The sequence below is a fragment of the Mobula hypostoma genome, chromosome 16, assembly GCF_963921235.1.
Source record: "Mobula hypostoma chromosome 16, sMobHyp1.1, whole genome shotgun sequence".
NCBI lineage: Eukaryota > Metazoa > Chordata > Chondrichthyes > Myliobatiformes > Myliobatidae > Mobula > Mobula hypostoma.
In genome coordinates, this window is record NC_086112.1 from 22,411,380 (window position 1) to 22,431,619 (window position 20,240).

Sequence of the window (20,240 nt, forward strand, 5' to 3'; positions counted from 1 at the left end):
TCTTTACGTGAAGGGATCTGAAAAGAGAAAAATCAGATTTATTGTTTGGCCCTTAAGACAATGAAATGATTATAAATGCTCTGAAAAATATAATGAAAGTCATCCTCTAATTTTTTCGGAAATTCTAATAGTTCAACAAATGACTTATCTAATATCCACATTCCCCTTAACACAGCAGTGCTCTCTTCCCACACTCCCAAAAGGGGCCTGATCGCGAAGCTCTTTAAATTCACTGGGGCCAGCTTCTTGTAAACACACTTGAACATTTATTACTGCGCTCCCTTGAAACTCATCGGGACCTCTTTTTGTTTTGCACTTCCACTAAATTTACTGGAACATTGTTCTCTGCACTCCCTTTAATAAGGCAGTCTAATATCACCAAAGACCCAAGTGCATCAGATTAATGGAATTTTAAAGTTCATAAACCTCACAATACCATGGTTATGCTGATAATCATGCCTTACCTGGTCAAATACCTGCCCAGATGTCTCTTATTACAGTTCCTCCACATATAGGTTACTATGATCACCCTTAAGGAGACCTGCAATCTCCCTAACTATGGTTTTACTAATAGAATCTTCCAAATTTCTCCTTTATTTTACATGCCATTGATACCTCATTGCCCCTTTTTGCTCTCCCCATTACTTTTCAATGCATGATCAAATCCTTCACAGTTTGAGAATTTAAATAAAAGTCTAGAAAAATTTCCAAGTAACTGACTTGGATTTGCAAACAACTTTGAAGTTGTTGGAGAGCTGTAAGATTCAAATGGTTCACAACCTGCTCTTGGGGAAGGAAAGCTGTTCTTACCTGATTCAGAATTCATGGAGCCAAAGCTACGATGATACGACTCTCAACTGTTTTCCTCAGAGTTTAATGTGAGGCAAGTCAGAAATAGTGTTCTTCCTAACAATACCCCCCTCATCCCAAGAATACACAACAACAAAAAATGAAAGCTGTATCCCATGAATTGAAAACTGAGGGTTTCAAAGGTACTGTTATTTTAATATAAAGCAATTTCATTGGACGTTCACCCTTCTGACATAAAAGTGAGACATTCTGACCAAAATGTGTACTCGACATTTTCTACTGTTATACAAGACCACCTGACAATTCTCACTGCTTGTATTATGGATAAATACAGTAATAGATTCATTTTAAGAATTCACACTGTCTTGCTTGAAAAATATGGAAGGGATTCTCTATGTAAAAATCTATCAAAATTTCAATGTTGCTAGCTGCTAACTATAAAACTTTGTTACATGTGCTTTAATTTTAAATGTTAAAATAAATTATTTCCAGAACTTTGATTCGTGATAACATTCCAATTAGAGAGTATGGCAGTGGTTACAGTTTTAATGATGCACTTTATTGGAGGTGAAACAATACTCAATGCTGTTGTGATTTCAGATGTTGTCTTCATTTATGGGTCATTATGCTGGTCACATTGTAAGAAACTAAACAACGTTATCCAATGGAACTAAGACAACTTCCTCGCGCTCCATCACCCAGTGTAAAGTAAGTGTGTTACTGCGTTAAACAAAAAAAAACTTAGAATTAAATTTCAAAATAAACCTCACAGTACATTTGTGCCCCAAAGCTCCTTGCAAATACAATTATCAGCATCAAAATACATGATTATTTAAAAATAAAACACTTAGTCAGAATTACACTTAAACAGAGAAACAAGTACATCATAAATCTAACCCCACAAAAATATTTACAAGATCTATTTTTCTGTCACAAAAGAATAAACATTAATTGAAGATATTTTACATAAAATAATAATGCAGAATTAAACTCCTCACTAGTAGTAAGACAGTTTTGTCAGCCTTTAAACAAAATAAGCCTACAGCAAAAATCACAAACATATGATTCATACTTTTTGATCCTATTTAAACAGTGCAAGTTCCTTTGACATTCACTGGGTAAAATCAGACTTTATCGTATTGTCGGACCATCACGCGTAGGCGGAGGGGTCGCTGGTTCGGGCAAAAATGTAGCAGCTGCAGCAGCTTCTGGAAGTGTCGATGTGAGAATGTGACGACAAACGGGGCATGTGCCAGACTGAGAGAAAAAGCAGTAACAATAAAGTTAATGTAATTCCAACAATTCCATTCCTCCTTCTACTTCATTCTAGTCAAAATTTATTAAGGAATGATTAAGTACTGAAAAATGGCAAGACTACAGAAATTTAAAATTCTGCCATAACAGCCATGGTGCAATGATGAATCTAGAAATTCTTGCAGCAGCTGTTAATATGCATACTTTATCATTCTGACAAAGTCAGTGGATCACAACACATTTCCATTTACAATACATTTACTGGCCTTTTACCTAAAGTAGTCGAAAAGTCAAGATCATCATAGCACAAGCAACGCGTATGCACAGGCTAATGAAAACCTTATTTACAACATCAACTAGATTTTCCTTTCAACATTTGTACACATAACGCAAATTTTAAAAGTGACCTGCTTTATTTCAGCATGATTATTTAAAATTTCAGTGAGTTTTTCCAAGAGTGCTGGCCTATACATGATTATGGGGATGAGCAGGCCAATGGATCAAGAGCTATCCTGAAAAATAATTCAAAATTGGGAATAGACGTTCTCAGGGAAATGTACGGCAGAAATGTGGCAAATGTTCAGGGGATATTTGCGTGGTGTTCTGCATAGGTATGCTCCAATGAGACAGGGAAAGGATGGAAGGGTACAGGAACCGTGGTTTAGAAAGGCTGTTGGAAATCTAGTCAAGAAGAACAACTTACAAAAGGTTGAAAAAACTAGGTAATGATAGAGATCTAGAAAATTATAAGGCTAGCAGGAAGGAGCTTAGGAATGAAATTATGAGAGCCAGAAGGGGCGGGACCCCTTCTCTTCGTGATTTTTATAAATGACCTAGATGAGGAAGTGGAGGGATGGGTTAGTAAATTTGCTGATGACACAAAGTTTGGGGGTGTTGTGGATAGTGAGGAGGACTGTCAGAGGTTACAGCGAGACATTAATAGGATGCAAAACTGGGCTGAGAAGTGGCAGATGGAGTTCAACCCAGATAAGTATGAGGTGGCTCATTTTGGTAGGTCAAATATGATGGCAGAATATACTATTAATGGTAAGACTCTTGGCAGTGTGGAGGATCAGAGGGATCTTGGGATCCATGTCCACAGGACACTCAAAGCTGCTGTGCAGGTTGACTCTCTGGTTAAGAAGGCATACAGTGTATTTGGCCTTCATCAACCATAGGATTGAGTTCAAGGGCCGAAAGGTAATGTTACTGCTGTATAGGACCCCACTTAGAGTACTATGCTTAGACCCCACCTGGAGTACTGTGCTCAGTTCTGATCACCTCACTACAGGAAGGATGTGGAAACTATAGAAAGGGTGCAGAGGAGATTTACAAGGATGTTGCCTGGATTGGGGAGCTTGCCTTACGAGAGTAGGTTGAATGAACTTGGCCTTTTCTCCTTGGAGCAATGGAGGATGAGAGGTCACCTGATAGAGGTGTATGAGATGTTGTGGGGGGGGGGTATTGATCGTGTGGATAGTCAGAGGCTTTTTCCCAGGGCTGAAATTGTTAACACGAGAGGGTACAGTTTTAAGATGTTTGGAAGTAGGTACAGAGGAGATGTCAAGGGTAGGTTTTTTTTAAATGCAGAGAGTGGTGAGTGTGTGGAATGGGCTGCCAGTGACAGTGGTGGAGGCAGATACAATAGAGTCTTTTAAGAGGCTCCTGGACAGGTACATGGAGCTCAGAAAAATAGAGGGCTATGGCTAACCCTAGGTAATTTCTAAGGTAAGGACCTGTTCGCCACAGCTTTGTGGGCCAAAGGGCCTGTATTGTGCTGAAGGCTTTATGATTCTATGTTTGTAAAAGCAGCAATTCCAGGCATTGCATTGACTATAAACAAGTGTAGACAGGAGTACCTTTCACACACAAATTGATGTTTTTGAAGAAGCATAATTAGAAGGTTCCCATTTTCTCAAAGAAATTTTCAGTCAATTCTCCCTTGTTATGATTATGCACCCCTTCTTCCAAGCATGTTTGAACCTTGGTGTCAATTTAATTACATCACCAATGATGCTATTTTCTTGCAAAGAAGTCACAATTATTTTGTTAAGCAACATACATCAAAGTTGCTGGTGAACGCAGCAGACCAGGCAGCATCTCCAGGAAGAGGTACAGTCAACGTTTCAGGCCGAGACCCTTCATCAGGTCTCGAAGGGTCTTGGCCTGAAACGTCGACTATACCTCTTCCTAGAGATGCTGCCTGGCCTGCTGCGTTCACCAGCAACTTTGATGTGTGTTGCTTGAATTTCCAGCATCTGCAGAATTCCTGTTGTTTACAATTATTTTGTTACCTCTTTGGAGCATTCAAGCCCCAAGTGCAACAGACACTGCTGCATCAACGGGTTAGATGGCATTGATTTCAGCTTGTTAGTATCCTTAACATGTTCATAGCCCTCCTTAGATGCTATTTGACATGCTCAGGCATAAACATGAAGAATAAAAGTTTAATTGTATAAATAAAAGTGTATCAGTCAAAGTTTAGAACTATATTAAATTTAAACAACACTAATTTCTGAATGAATATTAATCAGACTTACATACAGAAAAGTGCCAGAAAAAGGTCAGCAATATCTTGAAGGATCCCACTCAACCTGCTTCTGTTCTGTCTGTCTCACTCCCAGCAGGGAAGTGATTACGTAGCATACAACCGAAGACCACTCGGTTCAAAACCAGTTACTTCCCCCAAGCCGTCAGGCTGATCATCAACGCCACCCATTAACCCACCCTACCACCAGGTTTTTTTGAACAAAACCTTCTTTATTCACAATGAAATTATTTACAATAAACCATTCAATAACCCTGAATGCTTTACAGACATTACCATTACATTCTATGCAGTTTACCAATTTCAGCCACTCACATGGTACTCTGCTGGTTCATACTGTACAACCATTGTTGAGGGGTATACACCCCGCCACCCAACCCCTCCCACTCCCACAGGAGAAGAATCCTATACTGTAGTCCTTCTCCACCGGGCCCTTGGGGTGGCTGCACCGAGTTTCAGCGCGTCCCTCAGCACGTACTCCTGCAGCCCAGAATACGCCAGTCAGCAGCATTCTGGCACGGCCATCTCAATGTGCTGGTAAGACCATCAAGTTTCGGGCCACCCAAAGAGCGTCTTTCACTGAGTTGAAGATCTGCCAGCAGCCCTGGATGTTTGTCTCTGTGTGCGTCCCTGGGAACAGCCCATAGATCAGAGAGTCCTCTGTTACACAGCTGCTGGGGATGAAGCATGACACTAGCCCATCCATCCTCCTCCACACCTTCTCCACGAACTCACAGTGTGCAAAGAGGTGGGTCACTGACTTCACCTCACTGCAGTCCTCCCATGGGCAGCAGGGTGTGGAGACGACGTTCCGGGCGTACAGGAGGGCTCTGACTGGGAGGGCCCCTCTCACCGTCAGCCAGGCTACGTCTTGGTGCCTGTTGGTGAGATATGGCGATGAGGTATTTTGCCAGATGAACTGGATGGTCTGCTCAGGGAACCACCCCACTGTGTCCATCACGTCCTTCTCCTGCAGTGCCTGCAGGACATTCCGTGTTGAGCACTGCCTGATGGCCCTGTGGTCAAAGGCGTCATTCTGGAAGAACTTCTCCACTAAGGACAGGTAGTGCAGCAATGTCCAGCTGACTGGGGCGTTGCGCGGGAGTGGGGTGACAGGCAGAACCTGGGCAGGTTGTGGTACTTGGTGCCCACATATCTGGATTCCACACACAACCTGAAGCAGCCACACACGAAGCTGGCCATCAGGATGAGGGCAACATTGGGGACGTTCTTGCCCCCATTATCCAGTGACCTGTGCATGGCAGCCCCTCTGACCCACTCCATCTTTGACCCCCAGATGAACCTGAAGACGGCTCGGGAGATTTCCGAGCTGCAGGTGCGGGGGATGGGCCACACTTGCGCCAAGGGCAACAGCACTGGGAGCACCTTACACCCGACGACCAGCTCCTTCCCTGTTATCGATAGGGAGCACCCTCCCCACAGTTCCATTGTCTGCTTTACCTTGGCAGTCCACTCCAGCCAGTTCTCATTACTCACCTCTGCCCCCCTCCCTGAACCAGATCCCCAACACCTTCACGTAATCAGACCAGTTGCTGAAGAGCATGGCTTCGTTCTTCACGTGGTTGACCCAGGCTCCTGACGCCAGCTCAAACTGGTCACAGATGCTAATCAGCCAGTGAACTGATCAGCCACTCCTATCCACAGCTCCTCAGCACACTTCATCCCTGTGATCCACTGCCACTTTACCCTTATACTTTACACCTCATACTTACTCAGACACAGTCACTGTCCTAGTGTGCTTTCATATGTCCTGCTGCTACCTAGAAGAATTACTATCACCTCAGCATTTCCTTAGTATTATCAGTCACCTCAGGTACAGAAACTCCTGCACCCTGTACAACTTTATACATATACAAACAGTCCACGTATGAAAGCTCGGCAGCATCTATGGAAAAGAGTACAGTTGACATTTCGGGCTGAGACCCTTCATCAGGACTGGAGAGAAAAAGATGAGGAGTCAGAGTTAGAAGGTGGGGGAGGGGAGGAAGAAACACAAGGTGAAAGGTGAAACTGAGTACTGGGTGGGGACGCAGACGGGATGAGCTGGGAAGTTCACCGGTGAAAGACATACAAGACTGGAAGGGGAACCTCACAGGAGAGGACAGAAGGCGACGGAAGAAAGAAAAGGGAGAGGAGCACCAGAGGAAAGTGATAAGCAGGTAAGGAGATAAGGTGAGAGGGGGAAATGGGAAGGGGAATGAACAGGGGGGGGGGTGGCATTACCAGAAGTTTGTGAAATTGATGCTCACACCATCAGCTTGGCGGCTACCCAGATGGAATACAAGGCGTTGCTCCTCCAACCTGAGTGTGACCTCATCGCATGGGCTGACATGTCGGGAAGTGGAATTAAAATGGGTGGCCACTGGGAAATCCCACTTTTTCTGGTAAACAGAGCGTAGATGCTCAGTGCAGTAGTCTCCCAATCTATGTCGGGTCTCATCGATATACAGGAGGCCACACTGGGAGCACCGGATACAGAAGATGACCCCAACAGATTCACAGGTGAAATGTCGCCTCACCTGGAAGGACTGTTTGTGGCCCTGAATGGTAGTGAGGGAGGAGGTGTAGGGGTGGGTGTAGCACTTGTTCTGCTTGCCAGGAGGGAGATCAGTGGGGATGGACGAAATGACAAGGGAGTGATCCCTGGGAAATCAGAGGACGGAAAGATGTGCTTGGTGGTGGGATCTGTTGGAGAAAGCAGAAGTTACAGAATCTTATGTGCTGGACCCAGAGGCTGGAGGGGTTGTAGGTGAGGACAAGAGGAATACTATCCCTGGTGGGGTGGCAGAAGAATTGGATGAGGACAGAGGTGCACAAAATGGAAGAGATGTGGTTGAGGGCAGCGCTGATGGTGAAAAAGATTTCCTTCATTCAGGAATGAAAAGCCTCATCCTGAGAGCAGATGCAGTGGAGATGAAGGAATTGAGGGAAGGGGATGGCATTTTTACAAGTAACAGGGTGGGAAGAGATATAGTCCAGGTTGCTGTGAGAATCAGTAAGTTTATAGTAGACATCAGTAGATGAGCTGTCTCCAGAGATAGAGAGAGATTGAGGAAGGGGAGGGAGGGGTTGGAAATGGACCAGGTAAAGTTGAGGGCAGGGTGAAAGTTGGAGGCAAGGCTAATGAAGTCAGCGAGCTCTGCATTGTGTAGGAAGCAACACCAAAGCAGTTGTCGATGTAGAGTAAGCCTTGGAACATAGAATGTTCCACTTAGCCGCCAAAAAAGCAGGCATAGCTAGGACCCATGCAAGTGTCCATGGCTACATCTCCACACCCCTCCCCTCCCAGTTTCACCTATCACCTTGTGTTTCTTCCTCCCCTCCCCCCACATTCCAACTCTGACTCATGTCTTTTTCTCCAGTCCCGATGAAAGGTCTCAGCCCAAAACATCCACTGCTTACTCTTTTCAATAGATGCTGCCTGGCCTGCAGAGTTCCACCAGCATTGTGTGTGTGTGTGTGTGTGTGTGTGTGTGTGTGTGTGTAGTGTGTGTGTGTGTAGTGTGTGTGTGTGTGTGTGTGTGTGTGTGTGTGTGTGTGTGTGTGTGTGTGTGTGTGTGTGTGTTGCTTTGGATTTCCAGTATCTTCAGATTTCCTCGTGTAAGCAAGCTAATCCGTGTATATACAGTCACACTCCGTTACTTGTAGTGTTTTAAAGGATTGCTTTTATATTTATTGTAGGGCTTTTTTGTTTTTTTTGGGTTCTTTGTTGAGATATTTTTATGCTGCATCTGATCTGGAGTAACAATCATTTTGTTCTCCTTTACACTCTTCTACTGAAGAATGACAACAAACAATTTTGAATTCATGGGATAGTCGCTGCCCGTATCTAACTGACAAAGAGTAGCTGCTGATGACCCATTTGTTATTTCTGAACTACCTTTTGGTGAAGTTTCTCCCACAATGCTTCTAGATGTGAAGTTCCAGTATTTTGACACAGTGACAACGCATGAGTATTCCGATTCAGAATGGTAAATACCTTTGGGGAGGGAGCCTGTAACGTGTGGTGCTCTGCTCCAGTCAAAGTCACTGTTCTTAGGAAGAAGTCAAAGGTCTGGAAGGTATTATCACTGCAATCCCAACAAGAGTGCATTTGCTTATGGTATCCAAGGCAACTACAGTGCTCAATGGTGAGGGCTGATGCGTTATCATAGACAGTGAAAATATTCTGGGATGAGAGTTGGTGAGTTACTGACCGGAGGATACACAGCCCCAGGTTCACTCCTGTTATGTATTAATATGGTTGGTCCAGTTCAGTTTCTTGTCAATGGGCATCTTATGATATTACCACAGAGCCATAGAACACTACAGCACAGAAACAGGCCCACTGAACCATCTAATCCATGCTGATCTATTATTCTGCCTAGACCCCTTGACCTGCATCTGGACCATAGCCCTCCAACCCCTTCCCTCTATGTACCTGTCCAAATTTCTCTTAAGTGTTGAAATTGAACCCCCATCCACCACTTCCTTTGGCAGTTCATCCATACTCTCACCAGACCCCGAGTAAAATCGCTTCCCTTAAACACAAGAAATAGGAGCAGGAGTCGGCTATCTGGCCTGTCGATCCTGCTCCGCCATTCAATAAGATCGTGGCTGACCTGGCCATGGATTTATCTCTACCTACCTGTCTTTTCCCCATAGCCCTTAATTCCCCTACTACGCAAAAATCTATTCAAGCTTGTCTTAAATATATTTACAGAGGTAGCCTCCATTGCTTTCACCCTTAACCCATGACCTCAACTTTTAGTTTCACCCTACCTCAGTGGAAAAAGCCTGCTTGCATTTACCCTGCTATATCCCTTAAAATTTTGTATACCTCTATCAAATCTCCCCTCAATCTTGTACGTTCTAGGTAATAAATTCCTAGCCTATTCAGCCTTTCCCCGTAACTCAGGTTCTTAAGTCTTGGCAACAGCCTTATAAATTTTCTCTGCACTCTTTCAATCTTATTGACATCTTTCATGTAGGTAGGTGACCAAAACTGCAAACAGCACTCCAAGTTGGTCCTTTCCAATGTTTTATACAACTTCAACATAACATCCCAACTCCTGTAGTCAATATGAAGGCCAATGTAGTGAAAGCTTTCTTTACGACTCTATCTACCCGTGATGCCACTTCCAAGGAATTATCTATCAGTTTTCCCAGATCCATTTGTTCTACTGCACTCCTCAGTGCCCTACCACCAACAGCCTAAGTCCTACCCTCCATCTGCCATTTTGCAGTCTATTTTAAGGCTAATTCAGATCCTGCTGCAAGCTTCATCACTGTCCACTGCACCTTCAATCTTAGTGTCATCTGCAAATTTGCTGATCCAGTTTACATCATCATTCAGATTGTTGATAATAGATGACAAACACTAACGGACCCAGCACCGATCCCTGCACCACACCACTAGTCACAGGCCTCCAGTCAGAGAGGCGAACATCTGCTACTGTGAAGCTAATGTCTAATCCAATTTACGACCTCATCTTGAATGCCAAGCGACTGAATCTTATTGTCCAACCTCCCATGCGGGACCTTGTCAAAGTCTATGTAGACTACATTCACTGCCTTGCCTTCATCAACTTTCCCGGTAACTTCCCTGAAAATCTTGGTTAGACATGAGCTCCATGCACAAAGCCATGTTGACTATCCCTATTCAGTCTCTGTCTGTCCAAATACTTATATACCTTGTTGCTTAGAATAATTTCCAATAACTTATCCACTACTGATGTCAGGCTCACCAGCCTATAATTTCCTGTTTTATCTTTAGAGCTTTTCTTAAACAACAGAAAAAACATTAGCTATCCTCCAATCCTCCTGCACCTCACACATGGCTAAGGATGTTTTAACTATTTTTGTTAAGGCCCTGCAATTTCTGCACTAGCCTTCTACAAGGGAATAGCTCTACAGGCCCTGGGGATTTATCCACCCTAATTTGCCTCAAGACAGCAAACATCTCCTCCTCTGAAATCTGTTTACTGTCCATGACCTCACTGCTGCTTTGCCTCACTTCTATAGACTCTGTGCCTATCACCTGAGTAAATGCAGGTGCAAAAATATCCATTTAAGACCTCACCCATCTCTTCTGGCTCCATGCATGGATGACCACTCTGATCTTCCAGAGGGCCAGTTTTGTCCCTTGCAATCCTTTTGCTCCTTTGCTCTAACAGTGGTTGATTTCACAATGGTAATGTCAGTGAACAATGGACATGAGGAACTACCCAGTTCCTGGAAATTGGCAACACAAGTTCAGTGCTGAAGATGACTTGTCGAAAGCATTCAGTGTTGAAGGTGGGATGTCATTTGTTCGGCTTTACTTGGAGTAACGTGTGCAAGTTTGAATGCAGAAAAACTCACAGAAATGTTGCTTGGTCTGGAGGGCTTAACAGACTGGTTAGGCTCAGTCTGCTTTCCGCGGATTCAACGAGTGTGAAAGGTGAACTTAAGAGTTTTATAAAATTACCAGGTTTGCAGACATGATATATAGCCACACTATTTCCCTGGGTAGGGCATAGGTTTAAGGCGAGAGGGTAAGGGTTTACAAGGGATCTGAAAAAGTTTTGTATATAAAGCGTGATGGGTATATAGAATGAGCTGCCAGGAGACTGTTCAGGCAGGTACAATATTTACAAAAAGACTTTTGAATAGATATATGGATTGGAAGAGTGTACAGCAATATGCACCAAATGTAGGCAAATGGTATTAGCATAGATGAGCATCTTGATTGGCATAGATGAATGGAGCTAGAGGACATGTTTCGAAGTTGTACAACTCGATGAATCTATAGATATCACCCAGGTGCTAAATTAATAGTGGACATCAAACACTTCTGATCATATGATGGAAGGAAAATCACGTTGAGGCACACTTGCAGTAACGTCCTGGAACTGGGATGATTGTCCTCCAATAATGACAACCAGCTGCCTATCTCTTCCATTCAGTGGAGTATGTTCCTCTGAAAAGCCACTGACTGTAATTTTAAACAAGATTTTTGATGCCATATTCTTATGAATATCGGGAGAAGTCTTTTCCACCTCACTGGAATTCAGCCTGTTGGCTCATATTTGGCTTGCCAACCCCTGACAGCACCTTGAAGGAGGATGGTGGCAGCTGTACTGTTGATGTATGTTAATGGACCAACCTCACAAACTTCTCCATATGCCATGCTATCGACTGGGAATTATATTGTCATTCCTTCACCATCATGAAATTCTGGAATTCCTCCCACCTCCTGCCCAAAGCACAAGATCTTCAACAGTTCAATCACCAGCTTGAAGGCAAACAAAGACAGGCATTAACTGCTACCCTTACCAGTGAAGGACAGGATTGACAAATAAAGCCTTCAGATCCAAAAAATGGTGGTTTGTGCAAATTAGGTTGTCCCAACTATCCTGAACAATGGCAAGAAAGATCTCTAAAAAAATTTTGGAGAAACATACCTTCTGCAACCAGAGGGTCACACATGGTCTATGAAATATATGATGACAGGGCAATTCTGTAACCAAATCTTCTTTCACATATTCACTGCAACAGATAGCACAGGATTGTTCCAGGCCTGGAGGATCAAAAGAAAAACCATTCATTCATTACAGCACAGATCCAAGACAGCACAACTGAAAAAAAAAGGTTCTATATTAAAAGCTCTCCATAGAGCCTTGACTAGCAGTCAACCTGCGTTTGGGATTGATTAGTTAAGAGCAAATTAAAGGAAGGCAGGGTCAAGTGCAGCAGCTGGAATGGACATAGAGTGGTGATCTTAAGGCTTTAGCTCTGAGGTTTCAGCGAAGAGAGGCTTCACTCAGAGAAAGCAGAGGAAAGAAAAGCTCAAGTTTTTTTCCTTCTCTTCTTTATATCTGCTCAGCTAGGACAACAGAGAGGTCAGGGCAAAATAGCACAATTCTCCTCTTACGGGATGTGGGAAGGCAGGGAGACCTCCAGTATTCCTGACCATTACAACTGCGAGAAGTGCATCCAGCACCTTAAAATAAAACGTTAAGGAGCTGGAGCTGGAACTGGATGAACTCCAGATCATTTGGGAGGCTGAGGGGGTAATAGATAGGACACATAGACAGGGAGTTACACCGAAGTTGCAGGACACAAGAAACTGGGTGACAGTCAGGATGGGGAAAGGAGTTAAGGAGCCAGTGCCCTGTGACCGCCCCCCTCAACAACCCGTATATCACTTTGGATACTGTCGGGGGGCGGTGCAGGATGACCCAACAGAAGAAAGTCACAGTGGGACGGGTCTCTGGCACTGAGTCTTCCTCTGTGACTCAGAAGGGAAGGCGGAAGAGGCGGCAAGCTGCAGTGCTAGGGGATTCTTTAGTTAGAGGAACAGACAGGAGGTTCTGCGGTATGTTGCCTCCCGGGTGCCAGGGTCCGGGATATCTTGGACTGAGTCCTCAGCATTCTTAAGTGGGAGGGTGAACAACCAGAAGTCGTGGTCCACGTAGGCACCGATGACATGGGTAGGATGAGTGGCAAGGTTCTGCATAGGGAGTTCAGGGAGTTAGGTGGCAAGTGAAAGGGTAGGACATCTAGGGTTGTGATCTCAGGATTGCTACCCATGCCATGTGCTAGTGAGGCCACAGCTAGGAAGATTATGCAGTTTAATACATGGCTAAGGAGCTGGTGTAGGAGGGAGGGCATAAGATATTTGGATCATTGGGCTCTCTTCAAGGGAAGGTGGGACCTGTACAAAATGGACAGTTTGCACCTGAGCTGGAGGGGGGACTGATGTCCCAGTGGGAAAGTTTCTTAACAGTGGGGGGTTTAACTGGAGTTATAGGGGGATGGGAACCAGAGTGCCAGACCAGTTAGTGGAGAGACTGTGGAGGCAAACGTTGGTAAAATCTCAGACAAAGTTAGGAATCGAAGGATTGAGCATGGTGAAACAAATTCGGAAAAGATGAAAACAGGACTGAAGGCATCTGAATGTGTGCAGTATAAGGAATAAGGTAGATGAACTTGCAGAACAGTTGCAGATTGGCAGGCATGATGTTGTAGCCATCACTGAATCATGGCTGGAAGATTATAGCTAGGAGTTTAACGTCCAAGGAAACACATTGTATCGAAAGGATAAGCAGGAAGGCAGAGGGTGTGGCAATGATCTGTTGGTAAAAATCAAATCAAATCACTAGAAAGTGGTGATATAGGATTGGAAGGTGTTGAATCATTGTGGATAGAACTAAGGAACTGTAAGGGTAAAAAGACCCTGATGGGAGTATTATTCAGACCCCAACATCTACAAATTACAAAGAGCGATAGAAAATGCATGCCAAAAGGGCAATATTACAATAGTCATGGGGTCTTCAATATGCAGGTAGATTGGGAAAATCATACTGGTACTAGGTTATAGGAGGGTTAATTTCTAGAGTTCCTACAAGACGGCTTTTTAGAGCAGCTCATGGTTGAGCCCACAGGAGGATCAGCTATTCTGGATTGGATGTTGTGCAATGAACCAGGATCCATTCGAGAGCTTAAGGTAAAAGAACCCTTAGGGGAAATGATCATAACATGATCAAATTCACCCTGAAATTTCAGAAGGAGAAGCTAAAGTCAGATGTATCAGTATTACAGTGGAGCAAAGAGAATTACAGAGGCACGAGAAAAGAGTTGGCTAAAATTGATTGGCAAGGAACATCGGCAGGGATGACAGCAGAGCAGCAATGGCTGGAGTTTGTAGAAGCAATTCAGAAGGCACAGGATTATATACATCCCAAAGAGAAAGTAAGTGTTTTAAAGGAAAGCTGACACAACCATGGCTAACAAGAGAAGTCAAAGACAACATAAAAGCCAAAGAAAGGGCGTATAATACAGCAAAATCAGTGGGAAGTTAATGGATCGGGAAGCTTTTAAAAACCAACAGGAGACAACTACAGAAGTTATTATGCAAGTAAAGACGGAATATGAAAGTAAGCTAGCCAATATTAAAAAAAAGGATACCAAAAGTTTCTTCAGATACACAAAGTGCAAAAGAGAGGTGAGAGTGGATATTGGACCACTAGAAAATGATGCTGAAGAGGTAGTAATGGGGGATAACAAAATGATGGATGAACTGAATAAGTATTTTGCTTCAGTCTTCACTGTGGAAAACACTAGCAGTATGATGGAAATTCCAGGTGGCAGAGGGCATGAAGTGTTTGAAATAACTAGACCGAAGGTTCTTGAGAAACTAAAGGTCTGAAGGTATATAAGTCAGCTGGACCACATGGTGTACACCCGAGAATTCTGAAATATGTGGCTGAAGAGATTGTGGAGGCCTTAGTAATGATTTTTCAAAAATCACGAGATTCAGGAAAACTGGAAAATTGCAAATGTTACTCTACTCTTCAGGAAGGGAAAGAAGCAGAAGAAAGGAAACTATAGGCCAGTTAGTCTGACCTCACTGGTTGGGAAAATGTTGGAGTCAATTATTAAGGAGGAGGTCTCAGGATACCTGGAGGCACATGATAAAATAGGCTGTAGCCGGCATGGCTTCCTTAAGGGAAAATCTTGCCAGACAAATCTGTTGGAATTATTTGAAGTAGTAACAAGCAGGATAGACAAAGGAGAATCAAGTGAAGGTGGTTACTTGGATTTTCAGAAGGCCTTTGACAAGGTGCCACATGAGGCTGCTTAACAAGTTACAAATCCATGATTTACAGGGAAGATTCTAGTATGGATAAAGCAGTGACTGACTGGCAGGAAGCAAAGAGTGGGAATGAAAGGAGCCTTTTCTGGCTGACTGCCGATGACTCGTTGTGATTCATAGGGGTCTGTGTTGGGACCGAGCCTTTTTACGTTATATGTCAATGATTTGGATGATGGAATTGATGGCTTTGTTGAAAAGTTTGCAGACAATATGAAGATAGCTGGAGGGGCAGGCAGTTTTGAGAAAGTAGAGAGGCTACAGAAGGACAGACAGATTAAGAGAATGGGCAAAAAAATGGCAGATGGAATACTGTGCTGGGAAGTGTATGGTCATGCACTTGGGTAGAAGAAATGAAAGGGCTGAATATTTTCTAAATGGAAAGGAAATACAAAAAACTGAGGTGCAAAGTGACTTGGGAGTCCTTGTGCAGGATTCCCAAAAAGTTAATTTGCAGGTTGAGTCTGTGGTGAGGAAGGCAAATGCAATATTAGCATTCATTTCAAGAGGACTATAATGTAAGAGCAAGGATTGTAATGTTAACACTTTACAAAGCACTGGTGAGGCAGGATGTGCTGAAATTGGAGAGGGTTCAAAGGAGCTTCATGATAATGATTCCAGGATTGAATGGTTTGTCAAATGAAGAACGCTTGATGGCTCAGAATCAGAATCAGGTTTATTATCACCGGCATGTGTCATGAAATTTGTTAACTTAGCAGCAGTAGTTCAATGCAATACATAATACAGAAGATGAAAAATAAATAAACAAATCAATTACCGTATACATATATGGAATAGATCAAAAATCGTGCAAAAAAACAGAAATAATATATATTATGAAAGTGAGTTCGTGTTCACGGGATCAATGTCCATTTAGGAATTGGATGGCAGAGGGAAGAAGCTGTTTCTGAATTGCTGAGTGTGTGCCTTCAGGTTTCTGTACCTCCTACCTAATGGTAACAGTGAGAAAAGGGCATGTCCTGGGGGCTGGAGGTCCTTAGTAATGGATGCTGCGTTTCTGAGACACGGCTCCCTAAATATGTCCTAGGTACTTTGTAGGCTAGTACCTAAGATGGAGCTGACTAAATTTATAACCCTCTGCAGCTTCTTTTGGTCTTGCGCAGTAGCCCCCCCACCATAACAGACAGAATGCTCTCCAGGGTACATCTATAGAAGTTCTTGAGTGTATTTGTCGACATGCCAAATCTCTTCAAACTCCTAATGAAGTATAGTCGCTGTCTTGCCTTCTTTATAACTACATCAATATGCTGAGACCAGGTTAGGTTCTCAGAGATCTTGACACCCAGGAACTTGAAGTGGCTCACTCTCTCCACTTCTGATCCCTCTATGAGGATTGGTATGTAGAAGAGCAGCATTGCTATGGAATCACCATCACCAGTATCTCAAGTTTTATGGAAGACATGAACTTGGCATAACAACTGCCATTTCCACCAAAGCTAGTCAGAAATTTGCAAGCACACTAAAATATTAAAAGAGTCATTACATCAAGAATTACACTACAAATGAAGGACATCCAGAGATGGCTATTAAAGGTGGCCTCCCTGTTGTTACTCACATGCAACAAATTAAAATATCGAGTGTTTCAGTGTCCCCTTTTTGAATGCAGTTCAATAATGAAAGCACAAGGGTGTGATCAGGGCTTCAGACAAGATCCTCCCATTAGACAAGGAGTAAATGAACTCAATTACTACCAGTTTATAGTCCCAGTCACGTACACCAAGCCATCAGGCAGAAAAAACACTGCCACTCAGTAACCCACCCCACTACCCAATGTGTTTTATAGGACTGCTTTAATATTGAATTTTGTTTTGTATTTTATTCTTATTCTGTTTTGTTGATGCTGCATTGGATTTGGAGAAAAAAATCATTTCATTCTACTTTATACTTGTGTACTGAAGAATGACAATAAGCAATCTCGAATCTTGAATGTACTTACCATTATTTGATTGAACAAAAGCCAAATATCATACCACCTTTTTGGTTCAACAAATCCAGTCTCCTAAAAGGAACCTGATTTGGGACTTTTTTTGGCTCCATCTGGCCCAATAAGCCACACCGATAAGGAACTCACCCCAACTAACCTAACCACAGGTCAATTTAAAATGACCAGTTAACTTATCTGTGTAAGCAGAACAAGTGCTACACATGCCCTTACACTTCCTCCCTTACCACCATTCAGGGCCCCAAACAGTCCTTCCAGGTGAGGCAACACTTCACCTGTGAGTCGACTGGGGTGATATACTGCGTCCGATGCTCCTGATGTGGCCTTTTATATATTGGCGAGACCTGACGCAGACTGGGAGACTGCTTGGCTGAACATCTACGCTCTGTCCGCCAGAGAAAGCAGGATCTCCCAGTGGCCACACATTTTAATTCCACATCCCATTCCCATTCTGACATGTCTATCCACGGCCTCCTCTACTGTAAAGATGAAGCCACACTCAGGTTGGAGGAACAACACCTTATATTCCGTCTGGGTAGCCTCCAACCTGATGGCATAAAACATCGACTTCTCTAACTTCCGCTAAGGCCCCACCTCCCCCTCGTACCCCATCTGTTACTTATTTTTATGCACACATTCTTTCTCTCACTCTCCTTTTTCTCCGTCTGTCCCTCTGAATATACCTCTTGCCCATCCTCTGGGTCGCCCCCCCTTGTCTTTCTTCCCGGACCTCCTGTCCCATGATCCTCTCGTATCCCCTTTTGCCTATCACCTGTCCAGCTCTTGGCTCCATCCCTCCCCCTCCTGTCTTCTCCTATCATTTTGGATCTCCCCCTCCCCCGCCAACTTTCAAATCCCTTACTCACTCTTCCTTCAGTTAGTCCTGACGAAGGGTCTCGACCTGAAACGTCGACTGCACCTCTTCCTACAGATGCTGCCTGGCCTGCTGCGTTCACCAGCAACTTTGATGCGTGTTGCTTGAATTTCCAGCATCTGCAGAATTCCTGTTGTTTCAATTAACCTACTAACTGGTACATCTTTGGACTGTGAGAGGAAACCCACGTGGTCATGGGGAGAACATACAAACTTTTCTGGAGGGAAGGTAAACATTTGCAGCATCAAAATAAGAAACAACAGTTCAAAAGATCTGTCGTATTTCTGAAGATGAGCAAAAGCATGAAGGAAATTTCCAATGAATGCTTTCAATGGCTTTTTTCAAGATTATATTAGACTAAGAAACAAAAATCAAAGTGTATACTGCTTACCATGATGCTCCTCAGTGATTGGAACTTGTGGTAAGCATTCAATTGTCTCACTGGATGCTGGAGGTGGAGCCTGCTCCCCATCTATGGCCAAAGATTCCAGATGTGCTAAAGCAGCCTTTAAATAAACAAATTTAAATTGAAAATTCCAGAATATTAAAATGTTTTCCTCATATATACATTTTACAGAACACCTTCAGAATACCAGCCATTATTTTAGAAGTGCAGTTGTTAATGGTTTAAAACTGGACTGGAACCCAAAACTTAGTATTGAAAGGCTAAGACATTGTTACTCATTCCTTCTCCTTAAATACAATTATTAATCCATTAACAAGGATAGCTAGAATAGTTAAATTGTGAGCTTTTCAATCAACTATTGAAACAAGTTCTCTAAAGGCCATTTCTAGGGTTCTAATAGTACAGATATAATCTAAAATCATAGTTCATCCAAATACAAATGCCTGGATTTCATAAATCAGTGAAGATTTACCACCTCCATTGCTTGAGCCAATCGCTCTTCAAGAGCCATGAACGAAAGGAGCTGTGGATTAACAGATGATATAGCTTGAGCAGTAAGTCCTTCACCAAGTTCATCGAGCAGTCTGAAACAGGCAATATGAAAGCATTTGTCAAACACTTTCTAAAAAAATTATTAAAATATTAACTTTGAGACCCCTGTACCATAAACATTAATTGCTACTTTTTCCTGCTTTAAAGTTACCCTCTAGCAAGTTTTTAAAAAAAATATTCACTCAAATATTTGTGGCAATTAAAGTGTACATGCAGAAGCCACACTGAAACCAATAGCTTGTTTTAACTTGCCTCTGAAAAGCAGAATATTCATCAGTAATTTAAAGTTGGTCTTCTCTGCGCCTTGTGGTGGTTTGGGCAGTTCAACCTTGCCATTTCTTCAGCATTTGCCTGGGTTTTTTTAAAACCAAGCTATGTTGCTATCTCAGCACTCAACCCAGCGCAGATGGAAAGCATGCAAGGAGCCAGCCAGATTCGAACCCGGGACCACTCGCCTTGAAGTCTGTTGCAGGTGCCACCACATCACCGGCTAGTTATTAGTAATTTAGCTGTTTGCAAATACAGTTCGCAATTTGGATATTCTGCTTTTCGAGAATCTAACTTATTTTTTAGTCTGCAAGAAAGCAGTAACTGGGGATTATCATACCAGCTGCAACAGATACCTGGATACCAATAAAGAAATTAAAAGTCTTACAAACCTCCATTCCATATCCAAGTCTTCACTGATGCTGGAATCATCTTCAAAGTTGTTGCTGTCATTTAGAATTAAAAGCCCTGATTGCCCAAGTTGATCAAGTCCCTCAGTCTCATCGGTGCTGCTGCTGCTGCTGGTACTAGTGCAATCACTTTCTTCATTAAATGCCACCCAAGGAATCTCTCCTTCTTCTAAGGAGGTTGGTTCTCTGGAAAAAATATAGTTACAAGAACATTTAAAACAAATGGAGCGGGCCATTTGTACTTGACTGGCCATTCAATAAGACCATTGCTTATCTTTTACTTCAGCACGATTTTCCATTCATGCACCCTTATTTCTGATTCTCTTAATATCCAAAAATGTATCAAAGTCTGTTTAGAGCACAGGTTCCCAACCTGGGATCCAAAGACTCCTTGGTTAATAGTAGGGGCTCATGGCATAAAAAGGCCGGGAAGCCCTGGGTCTAGAGTATACTCAATAACTGAATATCTACACATCTTTTAGCTGGAGAATGCCAAGTAATCACTAACCTTTGAGTAAAG

General features: G+C 43.1%; 1 protein-coding gene across 10 annotated transcripts in view; it reads right to left on the reverse strand.

The window, feature by feature from the left end:
• Window positions 1-601: 601 nt before the first annotated feature.
• The window catches only part of pja2 (praja ring finger ubiquitin ligase 2), a 63,176-nt gene continuing 43,537 nt past the window's right edge, over window positions 602-20,240 (reverse strand). For 4 of the 10 annotated variants that reach the window (XM_063068632.1, XM_063068630.1, XM_063068633.1 and 1 more), the window contains 5 exons: window positions 19,703-19,906; window positions 18,967-19,075; window positions 18,477-18,591; window positions 12,058-12,173; window positions 606-2,067 (listed from right to left, as the gene is read on the reverse strand). In XM_063068632.1, the coding sequence (XP_062924702.1) occupies window positions 1,942-2,067; window positions 12,058-12,173; window positions 18,477-18,591; window positions 18,967-19,075; window positions 19,703-19,906 (670 nt within the window). In that variant the 3' untranslated portion in view covers window positions 606-1,941. Of the gene's footprint in view, window positions 2,068-12,057; window positions 12,174-18,476; window positions 18,592-18,966; window positions 19,076-19,702; window positions 19,907-20,240 lie in introns of all 10 variants that reach the window. The other 6 variants (XM_063068638.1, XM_063068634.1, XM_063068635.1 and 3 more) reach the window with 3 other exon arrangements.